The 18,661-nt window shown below is 49.5% G+C and overlaps 2 protein-coding genes across 2 annotated transcripts in view; one reads left to right on the top strand and one right to left on the bottom strand.

The window, feature by feature from the left end:
* The window catches only part of NOP14 (NOP14 nucleolar protein), a 29,744-nt gene extending 24,613 nt beyond the window's left edge, over nucleotides 1–5,131 (bottom strand). The window contains exon 1 of the mRNA XM_017863124.1: nucleotides 4,742–5,131. Within this exon, the coding sequence (XP_017718613.1) occupies nucleotides 4,742–4,936 (195 nt within the window). The 5' untranslated portion in view covers nucleotides 4,937–5,131. The remainder of the gene's footprint in view (nucleotides 1–4,741) is intronic.
* A 68-nt stretch (nucleotides 5,132–5,199) lies between these two features.
* GRK4 (G protein-coupled receptor kinase 4) overlaps nucleotides 5,200–18,661 on the top strand; it is a 69,500-nt gene continuing 56,038 nt past the window's right edge. Inside the window, 2 exon segments of the mRNA XM_017863126.1 lie at nucleotides 5,200–5,503; nucleotides 5,686–5,806. Of these exon segments, the coding sequence (XP_017718615.1) occupies nucleotides 5,773–5,806 (34 nt within the window). The 5' untranslated portion in view covers nucleotides 5,200–5,503; nucleotides 5,686–5,772.

The raw sequence follows: 18,661 nt of genomic DNA, 5'->3' as shown, positions 1-18,661 counted from the left end.
GAATGTGAGCGTGGGGCAGGAGGGAGGGAGAATGTGGTGACTTGGTCACTGCCACTCTGGTTCCAAGTTCTGTTTCAGGAGGGGACAGGCCAGATTTTGCTCCAGACATAGGTCACTTCCCCAGGGTTGGAAATGAATTTAAAGGCTAAGAAACCCACATTTAAGGTCAAAACCAGGAGCTGGAAGAGGAGGAAAGGAGAGTGGAAGGGGTTAAGAAGCAGCTGGGCAAGAGCAGAAGATGCTCCAGCAGGGACAGAAGCACACCTTGGCCCTCCTTTCCATTTACAGCACATTCCATCTGGAGAGGTCAACCGCAGTATTCATCATGTGGACAGGAGAAAAGGATGTAAAAAAACCATTTCTCTTATCTCACTTTGAAATGTGAAAGTGCTATTATTACACTTAAAATGCATGAAAAACCCCTCTGCTGCCTGAAGAGTAGGAAACCATCCATTAGTTCAATAAACACTTCCAAAGGCAATTTTCGTCGTTTTCTTCAAGAATGTTTCAAAAACCAATTTCTTTCAATGAGACATGCTGAATGATTAATCCCTAGTAACTTCCTACCGTGGCAGTGCTAAACAAAAAAAACCGTGGCAGTGCTAAACAATGTTTGCTAGAAACACCTTTGGGGGCAGGAGCGGTGGCGCACGCCTGTAATCCTAGCACTCTGGGAGGCTGAGGCAGGCGGATCACAAGGTCAGGAGATCGAGACCATCCTGGCTAACACGGTGAAACTCCGTCTCTACTAAAAATACAAAAAAAATTAGCCAGGCGTGGTGGCGGGTACCTGTAGTCCCAGCTACTCGGGAGGCTGAGGCAGGAGAATGGCATGAACTCGGGAAGTGGAGTTTAGAGTAAGCTGAGACTGCGCCACTGCACTCCAGCCTGGGCGACAGAGTGAGACTCCGTCTCAAAACAAAACAAAACAAAACAAAAAAAAAACAACCTTGGGTACAATTTCCTGAACCAGAGTCTAAAGACAGCTAGTGTCTCCAGACAGACCAGAGGGCTCCATCACCGTCGCCCGTTTTCTCCACTTCTGTTAGGAGTCATTCCAGAGCGGGATCCTGCTGGGTGCTGACAGTGAACCATACACAGTACTGATCAGGTTAAGCTCTCTGAACCTTCACCATTCTTTTTTTTTTTTTTTAAAGAAGTCTCACTCTTGTCCCCCAGGTTTGAGCGCAATGACTTTATCTCGGCTCACTGCAACCTCCACCTCCCAGGTTCAAACGATTCTCCTGCCTCTGCCACCCAAGTAGCTGGGACTAAGGTGCCAGCCACCACACCTGGCTAATTTTTGTACTTTTTAGTAGAGACGGGGTTTCACCACGTTGGCCAGGCTGGTCTTGAACTCCTGACCTCAGATGATCCGCCTGCCTCGGCCTTCCAAAGTGCTGGGATTATAGGTGTGAGCCACCACGCCTGGTCACCTTCACCATTCTTTATCTGCAGAGTAAAAATTTAAAACAGGCTGGGCGTGGTGGCTCACACCTGTAATCCCAGCACTTTGGGAGGCTGAGGCAGGTGGATCACGAGGTCAGGAGATCGAGACCATCCTGGCTAACACAGTGAAACCCCGTCTCTACCAAAATACAAAAAATTAGCCAGGCGTGGTGGTGGGTGCCTGTAGTCCCAGCTACTCAGGAGGCTGAGGCAGGAGAATGGCGTGAACCCGGGAAGTGGAGCTTGCAGTGAGCCGAGATCACGTCACTGCACTCTAGCCTGGGCGATAGCGAGACTCTGTCTCAAAAGAAAAGCAAAAGTAAAACATCTCACCATTTAAATCACAAGGTCTAGCTGGCAATCAGATGGGAGCACATTACATGTGCTGGCCTGTACTACTTGATAAAGTCTGTATGGACAGAAGCTGCTTACATGCTACACTGATATATATATATATATTTTTGTAGACGGAGTCTCACTGTGTCGTCCAGGCTTTTGAGTGCAGTGGCGCAATCTCGGCTCACTGCAACCTCTGCCTCTTGGGTTGAAGCAATTCTCCTGCCTCAGCCTCCCAAGTAGCTGTGATTACAGGGGCATGCCGCCACGCCCGGCTCATTTTCTTGTATTTTTAGTAGAGACAGGGTTTCACGGTGTTGACCAGGCTGGTTTCAAACTCCTGAGCTTAGGCAATCCGCCTGCCTTGGCCTCCCGCCTGCCTTGGCCTCCCGAAGTGCTAGGATTACAGGCACGAGCCACTGAACCCGGCCTACACTGAGAAGACTTCTGAGGCCTGTCCCTGCAGAGGAAGAGAGGGTCACTGGTTTCTAGCAGGAAGGAGGTAGATGGGGCAGGTATCGGCCATCTCGGCCTCTAAAAACATAAGTTCTCGGCCGGGCGCGGTGGCTCAAGCCTGTAATCCCAGGACTTTGGGAGGCCGAGACGGGCGGATCACGAGGTCAGGAGATCGAGACCATCCTGGCTAACACGGTGAAACCCCGTCTCTACTAAAATACAAAAAAACTAGCTGGGCGAGGTAGCGGGCGCCTGTAGTCCCAGCTACTCGGGAGGCTGAGGCAGGAGAATGGCATAAATCCGGGAGGCGGAGCTTGCAGTGAGCTGAGATCCAGCCACTGCACTCCAGCCTGGGGGCGACAGAGCGAGACTCCGCCTCAAAAAAACCAAAACAAACAAACAAAAAAAACATTAGTTCTCATCATCTGGAATATGATTCTATGGGTAAATCTTAGTGAAGAACAGCCCTTAGGCTATAAATACGTAATATGAGTTATTCTACATTATTCTGATTCTCTTTCTTTCTTAAACTATATAGATGTTGTGACATCATGTGGAATTTATGGCATAAAATAGGGATAATAACAGTACTTCCCCCTCATAAGGGTGAGGATTAAATGTAAACCGCTTGGCACAAGGCCTGACCAACTGTAAGGGACCAGTAACTACATTAATAACATAGTTACCGATTAACAACTACATTCATATAACTTATTTTATAAATTATTTCAGAAATAAGGAAACTGAGGCACAGCTATAAAGCAACGTCCTGAGACTGGCACCTGGGGGCTGCCCCCTTCCTGCCAGACTTGAGTGCCTCAGAGTACTACAACCGACCAGAGGGGAGAAGCCAACTGAGACAGCCCACTTACTTCTAAGGGAACAGCCCACTCGAAAAGAGCCAGGCCTCCTACGCCGGCCTCACATGCCCCCACAGGTGTTATCAAGCTCACAGTCAACTGGACGACCTGCTGTCCCTCAGACAGCTGCAAGCGCCACACCTCACCACACCGGGACAATCTGCCTTTGCCTCTGTGTCCTCTGCCCACCCTGGGACCATGAACAGCTCACTCCCTTTGCGAAACTTGACTGTAAGTCCCTCTAGGAAGAATTTTCGGACTTTCCTGTTACCCTTTTTCCTGACTGTGATCTCCTAAGGCACTCAGGTTCCACTTCTGATTTCTTCAAATATTTGTTCCTACCATGGGCCAAGCATTGGAGGTCCAAAAAGGAGCAGCAATTCGCCCCCCCCCCCCCCACCCCGTCCCAGGCCTTCAGCAAAGAGCAGGGAGGTGGATCTGCTCAATACCAGAAGTTTGAGCAACCTGTCCTATTTGGGCTACATAGCTTGGGTGGTGAACCTGAGCCTGCCCTTTAGAGACTTTGGGAGCTAAGGCAGACCTTTTGGACAAACTGAGTTGCAAGAGGCGAAGCAAGGACAACAGCCGGACTGTGCGGGGCTCGAACAACAAGCCAAGAAGGCTAAGAATAACAGTATTTAGAGAACACTTGCTATGTGCTCTATGTGCTATCTTACTTAATTCTCATACGTCACCACAAGGGGTAGGATGTATATTATCTCTACTTCAGAAATGAGAAAACTGAGGTTTCAGTGGTGAAGACAAATGTGTCTATTCTAGGGACCACACTACCTTATTCTCCCACCCCTGCCTGTTGGGGTGTGTAATGAGGGACTCTTTCCGAAGTCAGCTGTAAGTCTATCCTGCCTCTTACGCACTCTGTCGTCGTCGTGCAGTAAGGATATTTGATTTAAATACCATCCAGCTTGCACACTCTGATGGAATAGGGACCAGGAGCTCATGAAGGCAGGGGCAAGTTTTCTTTACCTTTATCTCCCAGAACCTAGAAGCGAGGTCAAACAGAAGCGCTCGGGGGAGCAAGAAGGCTCTCTAGACATTGAAATGTGAATGCATGCCCAGCCCTTACCAGTTGTGTGACCTTAGGAAATTCACTTGTCCTTTCTGTGCCTTAATTTTTTCACCAACCTACTAATCTATGTTCCTCAGTGAAAATTTAAAAAAAAAAATTATATTAAAAAAACTAGGAAGCAATGAGTTTCCACAGAGTTACTTCCCAAGGAACAAGGTCACGCGCTTCAGGGGAGAGCCGATCAAACATCAAACGGAGCATCCCACACAGCCCCTACCCGCCGTCCCTAAACCAGAGGAGCTCAGAGTAAACGCGGGTTAACCAGCAGCTGTCCAGGGCGCCGCCCGAAGTGACCGACTCCTCCTGACCCGGTTGGAAGAGTCACCGAAATAATACGAATGCAGGGTCTTCAGGAGAGCGATAGTTTCTAGGTCACTCCAGCTCAGAGAACAGCAGAGGCTTCCGAACCATAAAGTCAGTCCCGTGACTATACAGTCACGGCCTCCGCCGCTCAACGAGGAAACCGACGCACCGAGAAGGACGCAGCCGGTCCGAGAGCAGCATGGGGCCCAGATCCTGCCGTCCGGCTCCCCCTGCGCCCCCCGCTTACCTTCCTGAGGGCCCGCGCGCGAGACACCCCGGGCAGCCCCACGTCGTGGCGCGTCTTCCGGCCCAGGATCTGGAACTTCTGCCTGTTGACTTTCACCTCGAATGGATTGGAGTTGGCCTTCGCCGGGCCCCCTCGCGCTCCCGCCGGCGTCCCGGAGGTCTTCCTTCGCGCCCCGACCTTCTTGGCCTTCCCCATGGCGAGCGTTCCGCTGCGCCCAAGGCGCCGAGACCCGAAGAGAGACGCGGCGCGTACCACCCCGAGACACGTGCCGGGCAGCGGAACTGCCTCCCGGCCTCGTCTCGCGAGAATAGCGCATCACCTCCGAGCTCGCGAGAGGTAAACACCGCGGCCGCAGGCTTCTGCTCGGCTCACACGCCGACAGGCTTAGCGACTACCACTCCCAGCAGGCCACGCGCCGCGGCCCGCCGTGTACTCTTGGCGCAGGGCCTTCTGGGAGCTGTAGTGCCCGCGCGCGGCGGCGAGGGGCGCTGCCTCTTTAGCTAAGCCGTTAGCGCCCAGCCCGCCCGGGTGCGGGTCGCGGGCGGCGGCGGCGGCACCCCTGCCAGTGAGCCCTTGTCCGAAGTGGGCCACGGCATTGACTCGGGGCTGCCCGGGGACCAGGCACTGAGGAGGAAGCTGCGCGCGCGAGGCGAGGGTGATGGGGCCGAGAAGAACCGGGGCGATATAGCGCGGCAGCGGTGACAGCTGGGATCCGCCGCGGTCGGGTTGCCCCCTCCCCTCGCCCCGACCGCTCCCCTGCTGGTGAGGGCCGGCGGAGGCGGCGGCGGCGGCGGCGCCCCTGGTGGCAGTGGTGGTGGTGGCGGTAGCGGGGCAGCCCCCCGGGATCGTGTCCGGGGCTCGAGGAGTGGGTGGCGCCCGGAGAGCTATGCGCGGGGGCGGCGGCGTCTCCTCCTGTTCCGCCTTCTCAGTCTTCTCCTCCTCAGTCTCATCGGTCCCGCAGAATCCGCCGGCGGAGGCGGCGGCGGAGGCGGCGGCGGCGCCGGCGCCAGGACACGGAGCTCGAGAACATCATGGCCAACTCGCTGCTGCTGAAAGCGCGTCAAGGTGGGTGTGCGGCAGGCGCCCTCGACCTCCCCTGGAGAACCCCGAATCCAGGAGCTGGCCCCACTGAAGGAACCTGACATCCCCGGAGAACCCCGATTTCCCTGGAGAGCCCCAACACCTCCCATTGGGGGAACCCAGATCTGCACGGAGCCAGAGCCGGGGTCTGTGCAGTGTGGTCAGGCTGCCTTGGCCAGGTCCCGAGCTCGCGTCTCCTGGTCCAGATGAGAGAAGTCTGCGCTTTGCTCTTCTTAGTCTTGCCCCGTGTCCTTGTCCTGTGACCTCGGTGACAGTGTTGCTTCAGGATGGGGCAGGCAGTGTCCTGCTCGTGTTGGACAACCTGTCCCACCGAAAAAGAACGGCGTCTTTATGGTCTTAAGGGGGACAAAGAAGAGCAGCCTGGGAACTACTCTGGGTGAGAACCTTCCGATAGTGATTATAGGGCAATGTTATTTTTCACATAACTGCTTGGTTTTGAGGTTTGATCTGAGGCTTTATGGCATGTCAAGTGTGCTTTAGCACGACATGGTGACAAATGGACAAGTTGGCAAAAATTCAGCCTTTTATCATTATTAAAGCGAGGCAGAAATTTAAAAATAATAAGTACTGCATTCATTCACTCCAAGAAAAGTAAAAGCCAAGGCCCAGAATGTGGCAAGGCAGGGGTTAAAAAGAAAAACACAACAAGTTTTCTTTTGCTTAGCAAGCTCACTTCAAGGACAGTTATAAGATAACGCTGTTCCAAGGCCGGGCGCGGTGACTCACGCCTGTAATCCCAGCACTTTGGGAGGCCGAGGTGGGCGGATCACGAGGTCAGGAGATCGAGACCATCCTGGCTAACACAGTGAAACCCCATCTCTACTAAAATACAAAAAAATTAGCTGGGCGTAGCAGCGGGCGCCTGTAGTCCCAGCTACTCGGGAGGCTGAGGCAGGAGAATGGCGTGAACCCGGGAGGCGGAGCTTGCAGTGAGCCGAGATCGCGCCACTGCACTCCAGCCTGGGGCAGAGCGAGCCTCCATCTCAAAAAAAAAAAAAAAAACCCTGTTCCAGAAGTCAAAACCAAAGAAATAGGCTCCAGACACCCCCCTTACGGAGCAGGGGTGAAGTTAAAAAAAAAAAAAAAATGGACGAATGTCTGTATTTAGCCAGCTTTTGTTTTTTTCTTTCATCGCAGCTACAAGGCCAGCAGCTATGCAAGGCCACAAGTTATGCCAAGTCATCAGTTATGCTATAGATGATGTGACCTGTGATTATATGATTAACTGCCTTTGTTTGGCTTCTGTAAGTTTGCTTATACAAATCCTGCTCAGTCTTTGTTCAAGGCTCAACTTTTTGGATGTGAATCCACTGAGCTGGTATGCACCTTAAAATAAATATCCTCCTGTTTTCACCCATCCTGGTCTCTCTAGTCCTCTGCCTCCCGCCACAAAAGCATCAGTTGGTCCAACCCTTCAGCGGGAGAACCCCGCAATCCTCTCTCTCGGACCTCATGTCTCCCTTGCTTGCCTCTCAAGAGAGCTAGTGACAGAGCTTCGGACCTCAAGTCCCCCTGTGCCAGCCACAGTAGTTCTTCACACCACGTCACTCTTACGGAATTGCTGATTTCCTCTATTTCCTTGTGTGATGGAGAAGCTCTGCTTGGATTTTGTGCTCCAGGACAGGGTAAATGCCGACTGAAGATGTGACACCAGCCAGCGCTGCATACTTAAAGGACAATCTGGAGCCGAAGGTGGCAGCCACACTTGTAGTCCCAGCTACTCTGGAAGCTGAAGTGGAAGGCTTGCTTGGGCCCAGGAGAGTCCAGCCTGGGCAAAAGAGCAAGACCATCTCTTTAAAAAAGTCTGAAACAAAGACTTCATCTTCTCAGTATTTTTATGCACCAACTCACACTATTTTGAATAGAAGAACTGAGAACGGGTGGGACGAGAATGGGATCTTTTTCCCTTAAGACAATCAGGGAGTCCCAGAGCAGTATGCGTTCTCAGCAGCCATTTTCAGTGGAGCACTTGACTGTGCCTCTTGTCCCTCACTCTGAACTCCAAATTGGTCATGGAAGAGAATCATCCTTCGTGGAAGTCAGATTGACGCTAAACCAGTTTTCTTTTTACACTACCTATCTGCATGTAACTTACAAAAAGGAATTATACCAACCCGCCTTCCTTATAATGCAGCAGAGATCAGATAATGAGGTAAATGTAAGTGCTCTATAAATACTAAATAATATAAAACCAGATTCTGCCACAAAGCCTGGGACCACAGTGATAGTTTGAAAAATGAAAGTTTTGGCCAGGCGCAGTAGCTCACGACTGTAATCCCAGCACTTCGGGAGGCCAAGGCAGGCGGATCACGGGGTCAGGAGATCAAGACCATTCTGGCTAACAAGGTGAAATCCTGTCTCTACTAAATATACAAAAGTTAGCCAGGCATGGTGGCAGGCACCTGTAGTCCCAGCTACACGGGAGGCTGAGGCAGGAGAATGGCGTGAACCCGGGAGGTGGAGCTTGCAGTGAGCCAAGATTGTGTCATGCGCTCCAGCCTGAGTGACAGAGCGAGACTCTGTCTTGGGGAAAAAAAAGAAAGTTTTAATTTTTTCCCTGAAATATCTCATATTAACTTCGTGGTAGTGTGATTATGAGGTCTGTCCCCATTGAGTGAGAGTATTTGCTCCTGTAGTCAGAAAGAGTCATTATGTACAGCTTGATTAATGGTTAGAGAAGTTGAATATATAATATTAGAAATACATGGATCCATGCTGAGTGTTGGTTATAATTTAGGGCTTTTTTCCAAGTTGATGACTGGGTTTGTTACTTTAAAGTATCTCCCAGGATGTACCAGGAGGTGTCTTGTACATATAACTTCATGGACAGCTCCTTGTTTAACTTCTCTGGCTCATGTACTAGAAAATTAATCTTTGAAATGAATGAACATAGCACAAGAGTTATATTCTGGTCCTGAGAAGTACAATGTTGATTTAATATTTTTAGTGAATCCAGTCATTTCCTGGATTTATTGCAAATAGAATCAGTCAGTCTCCATCCCCCCTCCCTCTCTGGTCCTTGCTTGCTATGGTCTGAATGTTTGTGTTCCCCCAAAATTCTTATGTTGAAATCTTCACTACAAAGGTGATGGAATTAGGAGGTGGGGCCTTTGGAAGGTGATTGGGTCATGAGAGTGGAGCCCTCATGAATGATATTAATGCCTTTATAAAAGAAACTGGAGAGACATCCCTCACTCCTTCCACCATGTGAAGGACACGAAAGAAGGTGCTGGCTATGAATCAGAAACTGGGCCCTCACCAGACACCAAATCTGTTTTGATCTTGAACTTCTTAGCTTCTAGAACTGTGAGAAATAAATTTCTGCAATTTATAAGCTACTCAGTTTATAGTATTTTGTTAGAACAGCTTGAACAGACTAAGACGGTCTAAACAGAGATTGTTAGAACCTTTCTCCTTTCAGGAATGTTGGCAGATGATGCTACACTGAAAGCGTTTGTGTGTCACTCTGCCAGGGACATGACGAAAGTGTGAAATGATCATATTGGGTTGGTCTTTTTGTTTCGTTCTGTTTTGAAACAGAGTCTCACTCTGTTGCCCAGGCTGGAGTGCAGTGGTGCGATCTCAGCTCACTGCAACCTCTGCCTCCTGGGTTCAAGTGATTCTCCTGCCTCAGCCTCCCAAGTAGCTGGGACTATAGGCAAGCGCCACCACGCCCGGCTAATTTTTGTATTTTTAGTAGAGACAAGTTTTTGCCATGTTGCTCAGGCTGGTCTCGAACTCCTGACCTCAAGTGTTTCGCCCACCTCGGCCTCCCAAAGTTCTGAGATTACAGGCGTGAGCCGTTGCACCCGGCCCATATTGGGTTTTTGTTGGTGTTTTGTTTTATTTTTTTCCTTGATGTAATTCATAGGTTCATAGATCATATTGTTAATGCATATGAAAACAATTTTTTTTTTTGACATTGTTTCACTCTTGTTGCCCAGGCTGGAGTGCGATGGTGCAATCGCAGTCTCGCAATCTTGGCTCACCACAACCTCTGCCTCCCAGGTTCAAGCAATTCTCCTGCCTCAGTCTCCCAAGTAGCTGGGATTACAGGCATGTACCATGACGCCTGGCTAATTTTGTATTTTTAGTAGAGACGGGTTTCTCCATGTTGGTCAGGCTCGTCTCGAACTCCAGATCACAGGTGATCCGCCCACCTCGGCCTCCCAAAGTACTGGGATTACAGGCGTGAGCCACTGTGCCCTGTTTTTTTTTTTTTTTTTTTTTTAATTTAGGATTTTTTTTCCCTGTATAATATTGTTTGTTAAGCAACTTATAACTTTTATGTTTTAAATAAGCTTAAATTATTTCACATCATGCTTCTGAGGAGACTTTAAACACCATCTTATCTCTTGGAGAAATTGAAAACACAAATGCAGACAAGAATACGTGATACGTGCATTTAATGTGGGTTTTGGTCTTATCCCAATTCTGTTCCGATTTCAGGCTGTGGTGTTATTTAGCAGTTTCTTTAACACCTGCAGCATAGTTGATATACCTATTACTATTAATGCTGTCTCTTGCTGAGGCTTCCTCCCTAGAACTTTTGCTAACTTAAGCAAATAGGAAATTTATGGAAAAGATATTGGGTAGCTCAAAGAATCAAAGTAAGAACCTAATAATCAGGGTGGAAAGAACGGGAGCCGAGACCCACTCATTCATTCATTCATTCATTCATTCATTTGGCAGATGTGTGCTCAGAATGTTCCAGGTGCTGTGCCTATAGCAATAAACAACATACTCAGAAATTCCTGCCATTCTGGAGACCACATTCTTATAGGGGAGGCAGTCTTGAGACACATAAATAAGTGGCATATTAGTAAGTGGTGAGTGCCAAGGGAAACTACAGCAGGGATGGGGGTAGGAAGCACCCAGGTGGCATTGGTAGTTGCAGTTTCAGATAGTTTTAGACAGGGGGCTACTGATTGATAGTCAGGTCTCAACTGTCACTCCTGTGACACAGCGGATATCTTTTTATTTTATTTATCTGATTTTGCCTGTGAATTTCATGATTCTTAGCCTGGGAGAATTTCATGATTCTTATCCTGGGAGACAGCACCAATTGGCTTGCTTGGCTCTGGCTCCCTCCCTGCATCCGTGGCTGGGGGGAACCAGGCAACTGGACTGACAGTCGCAGCAAGACGTACACCGTGGGGGAGAAGTAAGGGAGGGGCTGCAGAAGAAACCAACAAAGGGCCACTGCAAGGGCCTGTTTCTTTGACATAGTAAGCAGGCATCAGCCATATGCGCTAGGACAGTGGGGTAGCTAGGAGAACAAACAGGAAAGAGGAGATCAGAGAGATGCTAAAGGTAGAAGACAGCAGAGAATCCTCCAAGTTGCCTTTGAAGTTCCCCAGCTGAGGAAATTAAAAGAATGCTCTTTTTCTAGTCTCAAACTCCTGACCTGAAATGATCCACCCGCCTTGGCCTCCCAAAGTGTTGGGATTCCAGGTGTGAGCCACTGTGCCTGCCCAAATTTTCTTTTCTTTTCTTTCTTTTTTTAGGAGTTTTGCTCTTGTTGCCAAGGCTGGAGTGCAATGGCACAATCTCGGCTCACCGCAACCTCCGCCTCCTGGGTTCAAGTGATTCTCCTGCCTCAGCCTCCCAGGTAGCTGGGATTACAGGCATGTACCACTATGCCTGGCTAATTTTGTATTTTTTTGTACAAATGTACCTGTTGGTCAGGCTGGTCTCGAACTCCCAGCCTCAGGTGATCCACCGGCTTCGGCCTCCCGAAGTGCTGGGATTTACAGGCATGAGCCACGGTGCCCAGCCAATTTTCTTTGTTTTTTTTTTTTTTTTTTGAGATGGAGTCTCTCTCTCTTGCCCAGGCTGGAGTGCAGTGGCTGGATCTCAGCTCACTGCAAGCTCCGCCTCCCAGGTTTACGCCATTTTCCTGCCTCAGCCTCTTGAGTAGCTGGGACTACAGGTGCCCACCACCTCGCCCGGCTAGTTTTTTGTATTTTTTAGTAGAGACGATGTTTCACCATGTTCGCCAGGCTGGTCTCGATCTCCTGACCTCATGATCCGCCCATCTCGGCCTCCGAAAGTGCTGGGATTACAGGCTTGCGCCACCGCGCCTGGCCTGCCAATTTTCTTTTTTAAAGACAGGGTCTCACTCTGTTGCCCAGACTGAAGTGCAGGTGGGGCAGTCATAGCTACTGAAGCCCCAAAGCCTTGAACTCAGTGGCCAAGCAATGCTCCTGTCTCAGACTCCCAAGTGGCTGGGACCACAGGTATGCGCTGCCATGCCCAGCTAATTTTGTGTTTTTTGTAGAGCTGGGGTCTCACGGTGTTGCCCAGGCTAGTCTGGAACCCCTGGACTCAAGTGATCCTACCCTCCCACTTCAACCTCCCAAAGGGCTGGGATTACAGGGTGAACCACTATACCCGGCCTATTAGAATTTTCAACAGCATGTAAGATCAAGTTTTCTAGAAAGAGTTATAAACTTAATATTTCTTCTTATTTGTCAGATATTTGAAGTAATCTATGTAGTAGTCAGCCAAATTATTTCTCTGCCAAAAAAGGGTTACCCCATTCTCCCAAAATAATAATGTCTACCGTCTGTTACCATCATTGTGGTATAGCTAATTTGGGATGCTATCAATCAGCCAGGTTATTAGCAACCAGGTCAGTTTGGTTTTCTTATGTTTTCTACTTTTCTATAATGGATTTAAGTCAGGATTTTTATTTCTTGGTCAGTGAACCAAATATTGGGTTTAGTGGCTTTATGCTACTTTAGGACCAAAAATATCTATACACTGATACATAAAAGAATATTCTTGACCAGGCACGGTGCCTCATGCCTGTAATCCCAGCACTTTGGGAGGCCAAGGCGGGTGGATCATGAGGTCCAGATATCGAGACCATTTTTTAGTAGAGACGGGGTTTCACCGTGTTAGCCAGAATGGTCTTGATCTCCTGACCTCGTGATCCGCCCGTCTCAGCCTCCCAAAGTGCTGAGATTACAGGCTTGAGCCACCGTGCCTGGCCCATGAAGCCCTTTAAATGCTTCTCTCAGGTCATTTGCATAATGTTGTGGCCTATAGTAAGTACTCAATAAATAGCTGATGGATGAATGAATGAATGAATGAATGAGTAAGGATGAGGAAATGAGCAAGCTAGGCATGCCTGCATCTGAAGCAGAAGTGGCCCAAAAATGCAAGGAAAAGAAACTTGGCAGGAATAGCAGGAAGAAGAAAGGCGGAGGATGGTATTGCGTGAGTTTGCTAGGGCTGTGTGACAAAGTGATACAAACCTGATCTCTCCAGCAACAGACGTTTGTTGTCTCACAGTCTTGGAGGCCAGAGTGCAAGATCAAGTTGTGAGCAGAGCTGGTTCCTTCTGTGGGCTGTGAGGAAGAATCTGTCGCAGGCCTCTCTCCCAGCCTCTGCCGGCTCGCTGGCAGTCTGGTGTTCCCTGGCTTAGAGGTGCATCATTCTGGTCTGTCTTCATCTTCACGTGGCGTGCCCTCTGTGGGCTTCTCTGTGTCCGATTTTCCATTTTTATAAGGATATCAATCATGTTGGATTAGGGCGCACCCTGATGACCTAATTTTAACTTAATTACCTCTGTAAAGATCCCATCTCCAAATAAGATCACTTTCTGAGGCTTAGGGGCTAACTGGGGAATAGAACTCTAACATACGTTTTTTAAGGCGGGATGAATTCAGCCTGTAACAAGTACCTTTGAAACAGATGAAGGCAGCCCATAGAGAGGATCCTTGGGCCTTCAAACACTGTGGCCCCGCTTTACTGCCTGCTTTTGGGGACCTCAAAAACTTAGAGGAATCCTCTGCCAGTTTTCAACCCAGTATGCTGCCCAAACTTTAGTGTCTGTGGATGGTCCTCCTTTGAAATGCCTGTGGCACTGCCGACCACCGTTGACCTCGCCATGGCCCCACGACTCATTGTACTCTGCCTTTTCTTGCTTGATTCTTCACCTTCTGGCCTGCTTGTCTTTACGTAGTATTGACAGCATAGCCGGCCCACCTGTGAGTGTGACTGGGCCCCGGCCAAACAGCGGGGGCGTGGAACCAGACCGCTGTGCTGTGCAGTGGAGACTTTTGGAACCGAGGACAGCTGAATGAGGGGTAGATTGGCTGCTAGCATTCACCAGCACGTGTACCCCAAACCTGCGGGGAGGGCCCCCCCCTTTAACCTGTGGCAGTCTGTCTCTTAGACCAAGCCAGGGGACCTCTTATAGCTGCAGTGTGCAGTGTGTGCTCCATGCCCCACCAGGTCTAGTCATATGTGGCGGGGGGCGGGGGTGAGGTGTTTAGGAGTGCACAGTGTGTGCACTGCTGTGTGTTTGTTATTTACTCTTTAAAAAAAAAATTACTTTGAGACAGGGCCTCACTCTGTCACCTAGGCTGGAGTGCAGCGGTGCAATCTCGGCTCTCTGCCATCTCTACCTCCCGGGTTCAAGCAATTCTCCTGCCTCAGCCTCCCAAGTAGCTAAGACTACAGGTGCCCACCGCCATCCCCAGCTAATATTTGTATTTTTTGTAGGGATAGGGTTTCACCATGTTGCCCAGGCTGGTCTTAAACTCCTGAACCCAAGTGATCTGCCCACCTCGACCTCACAAAGTGCTGGGATTACAGGCGTGAGCCAACGCACCTGGTCTTGTTATTTACTCTTCAAACAAGTGTGGGGTCAGTTAGGTGCTAGATGCTGAGTTCTCACCTCCACCACCTCACCAAAGCCATCCTTGCCATGTCCCAGGGATCCGTTCTTGGTCCTTGTCTTGCTGCCCCTGTGGGCTGCACTGGCGTGGTGTGTCATGCTTTCTTCCGTGAGCCTGTTCTGCATCATCACCTTTCCTGTTCCACTGCGTGCCTCAGATGGCTTGGCTGGTCCCCCCTTATCTTCTAGGCCTTTTAATACCAAATGCCCCCCATCTTTGTTCAGGAGCCTCTCGCTTTTTCTATCCACACTTGCTCCCTTGTGATCTTGTAGTATTATGGCTTGAAACAGGCTCCCATCTCTCCAGTTCATGCCTGCAGGCTGGGCCTCTCACTCAACTTGCAGCTCACTGTGCTCCTGCCTACCTGACATTGCTCTTTGGAAGCATAACTGGTGCCAGGAAGAGCCTGCACCAGACCCTGAATACTCAACCCAAGCACCCTGATGTTTCCATCTGCACCTCAGTTAATGCTCATGTAGCCGCACTTGACCTCCTCACACCCCCACACTCAATCCTTGGGCAGAGTGTTCAGCCCTCACCTCAAAACACAGCAGAATCCGACCTTTTCTCACCTTCACTGCTATCACTTGGCTCAAGCCATCAGCATCTCACCTGGAACACTGTGGCCAGCTTCTGCCTTTTCCCTGTTCTCAGCACAGCAGCCAGAGTGGCCTTATTAAAATTTAAGCCAGATTGTGTCGGCCCCTCCTCTGAACTCTCTTCATGGCTTCCCAGACCCCGACCTCATCCACCCTCTCTCACTCTGCCTCACTCTGTCTCTTGAGAATTTTTCTTACAGGGCTTATTCTCTCACCTGAGGAATTTCCTGACCACTACCCCTTCCCTCATTCACTCTTTTTTTCTTGGAGACAGGGTCTCGCTATGTTGCTCAACTCGAACTCCTGGGCTCAAGCGAGCCCACCTAAGCCTCCCCCGTAGCCGGGATTATAGACGCACACCACCACACCCGGCTCTCATTTACTTTTTTTTTTTGAGACGGAGTCTTGCTCTGTCGCCCGGGCTGGAGTGCAGTGGCTGGATCTCAGCTCACTGCAAGCTCCGCCTCCCGGGTTGACGCCATTCTCCTGCCTCAGCCTCCCGAGTAGCTGGGACTACAGGCGCCCGCCACCTCGCCCGGCTAGTTTTGTATTTTAGTAGAGACGAGGTTTCACCATTTTAGCCAGGATGGTCTTGATCTCCTGACCTCGTGATCCGCCCGTCTCGGCCTCTCAAAGTGCTGGGATTACAGGCTTGAGCCACCGCGCCCGGCCTCATTTACTCTTTATTTTTCTTCTTTTATTTTTCTCCACAGCACTTCTTATTATCTCGTATACTATGTATTTGATTTGTACTTGTTCGTTGGGCTTTTCCCTAAAATGTAAGCTTCGTAAGAGGGGGAAGTTGTATTTGCTTTGTTCACTGCTGTATTTTTCGTGCCTAGAACAGTGCCTGGCACACATTAGACGCTCAGTAAATACTTGTTGAATGAATGAATGTATGAATAGCAGTTAAGATCATGGGCTTTGGAGCCAGCCAGACCTGGCTTTATATCTCAGTGCCCTCTTTAGACTATCTTGACGACGGCGCCAGTTACTTCACTTTCATTCAAAAATGATTTATTGTGTGCCAGGCACTAAGCTTGGCTCTAGGGATACAGGGATGAATAAAAACAGATAAATCTCTCCTGAGAAGCTGACAGTCATGGAGGAAAGTACTTAGCTCAGGTAACGTGGGGGATGAGACAGGAGGGCTTTATGGTCCAACCCTGGAAGTGGGTACACCCATTTTTGGTTGTTTTTTATTCCAATAGTTTTGGAGAGACAGGTGGTATTTTGTTGGGATGGAAAAGTTCTTTAGTGGTGGTTTCTGAGATTTTGGTGCACCTGTCACCCAAGCGGTACACCTCTTTTGTACATTGCTCTGTCACATGGCCACTTTTAATTGCAAAGGGGGCAGAGCCACAGAAGTACTAGCTGGGCAGCCACTTTCTGGCAATGACTCTGCATAATGAGAGTGCATCTTGAGTCAGCAGAGGACAGTTGGCTCTCTCGGCCATGTCTGTCCTCTAGCCACCAAATATCCATGCACAGCCTTCTTCCCTTACAGGCATCCTAATTTCCCTTCAAAGACCAGAATTAGGCCGGGTGTGGTGGCTCATGCCTGTAATCCCAGCACTTTGGGAGGCTGAGGCAGACAGACCACGAGATCAGGAGATGGAGACCATTCTGGCCAACATGGTGAAACCCCGTCTCTACTAAAAATACAAAAATTAGCTGGGTGTGGTTACACGCATCTGTAGTCCCAGCTACTTGGGAGGTTGAGGCAGGAGAATTGCTTGAACCTGGGAGGCGGAGGTTGCAGTGAGCTGAGATCGCACCACTGCACTCCAGCCTGGCGAGAGAGCAAGACTCTGTCTCAGGAAAGAAAAAAAAAAAAACAAAAAAAGACCAGAAAGACCTATGCTCTGTTTCCTCCATGAGTGCTAGACGTGGCTCCACAGGATTCAGCAGCCTACATAAAGAACCAAATGATCTTCCCTCCTCATACCTAATATACTATGGGGGAGCAGAGGCAGGGTGACTATTGCAGAAATTCCCTTTTAGGAAAGGAAGAGCAGGGTGCCCTCAGTAGACACTGGCCCATCAGTGAAAGGCCCTGTGGGGTTGGGGAACATTCCTTGATTAGTGCCCAGTTATGCCCTCACCTGTGTTCACTGTGTCCCATGGCTCCACCCCCAGGACATTTTCCTTCTTGAGCCAGCTAAGATGGACAGACAGATGAAACCTCCACAGGTTTCTTAAGCAGTGCAGAGCTTTGCAGACCCACTGCTACTGATTGGAGTTTGTGGGTTTGAAGGTTGTTTTAAGGCTCAAGCAGTTCAAGGCTGTCTTCATCCTGGATCCAAGTTCTTCAGCACCATACTTCTCTCAGAAACATAGTCGGCTTTAGCCTGGCGCGGTGGCTCATACCTGCAATTCCAGCACTTTGGGAGGCCGAGGCGGGCAGGTCATGAGGTCAGGAGATCAAGACCATCCTGGCTAACATGGTGAAACCCCGTTTCTACTAAAAATACAAAAAATTAGCCAAGCATGGTGGCGGGCACCTGTAGTCCCAGCTACTTGGGAGGCTGAGGCAGGAGAATGGTATGAATCCGGGAGGCGGAGCTTGCAGTGAGCCAAGATTGCCCCACTGCACTCCAGCTAGGTGACAGAGCAAGACTCCGTCTCAAAAAAAAAAAAAAGAAAGAAAGAAACATAGTCGGCTTTTGATCTTGTTAAGCTAAATTTATAGGTGGCCATTGGTTTGTACTAAGCTCCTATACTAGGCCCAACAAATCAAACCACAATGGAGTCACTCATGCTGAAGTTCCATGTCACCATGCTGAAAGCTGTTTGACCTTCTGAGAGATCAGGAAGGAGATGTAGTAGCCAAATCCCCAAACAGGCCAATTTTAGCCAGCATGATAAGGAGGTCCCCTCTGCTTTAACCTTTGCAAGAGGCAAGGAGCAAGAGAAGTAACTTTGAAAGGACTAGTCTGCTTTTTGTTCTCTGTGTCTGCTTGCTTCAGCCCTTTTCTGCCTATAAAACCAAACTCCTCTGTTCAGCTCATTGAAACAGTCATTCTGTTTTCTTTCTCTTTCTTCCTCTCTGTCTCTTTCCATGCCTCCCTCCTTCCCTTCTCCTTGTTTTTTTTTTTTTTTTTTTTCTCTCTCTCACAGGCTCTTGTCTGTTGCTCAGGCTGGAATGCAGTGACGCAGTCACGGCTCATTGCAGCCTTGACCTCCTAGGCTCCAGTGATCCTCCCACCTCAGCCTCCTGAGTAGCTGGTACTACAGGTGCACACCACCATGTCTAATTTTTTTTTGTACAGATGGGGGTCTCACTATGTTGCCCAGGCTGCATTCTGTTTTTTGGAATGAGGTGTTGCCCAATTCTAGCATTGCAAAGAAAAGCCAACTAGATTCCATCTTGAAATTTGATGTAATTTTATCCTTTGACGATCTGTTTGCTTCTAGCCAGTTCCATGTGCCAGTAGTTGCACCCACCCTTCTTTCCTAGACACGTTCTCAAACTTGAATTTTCTTTTTTCCCTTCCCCTCCCCTCCCCTCCCCCCCCCTCTCTTCCCCT

Source organism: Rhinopithecus bieti, unplaced genomic scaffold (genome assembly GCF_001698545.2).
Source record: "Rhinopithecus bieti isolate Rb0 unplaced genomic scaffold, ASM169854v2 scaffold_68244, whole genome shotgun sequence".
NCBI lineage: Eukaryota > Metazoa > Chordata > Mammalia > Primates > Cercopithecidae > Rhinopithecus > Rhinopithecus bieti.
This window is presented reverse-complemented; position numbering and strand designations above follow the sequence as displayed.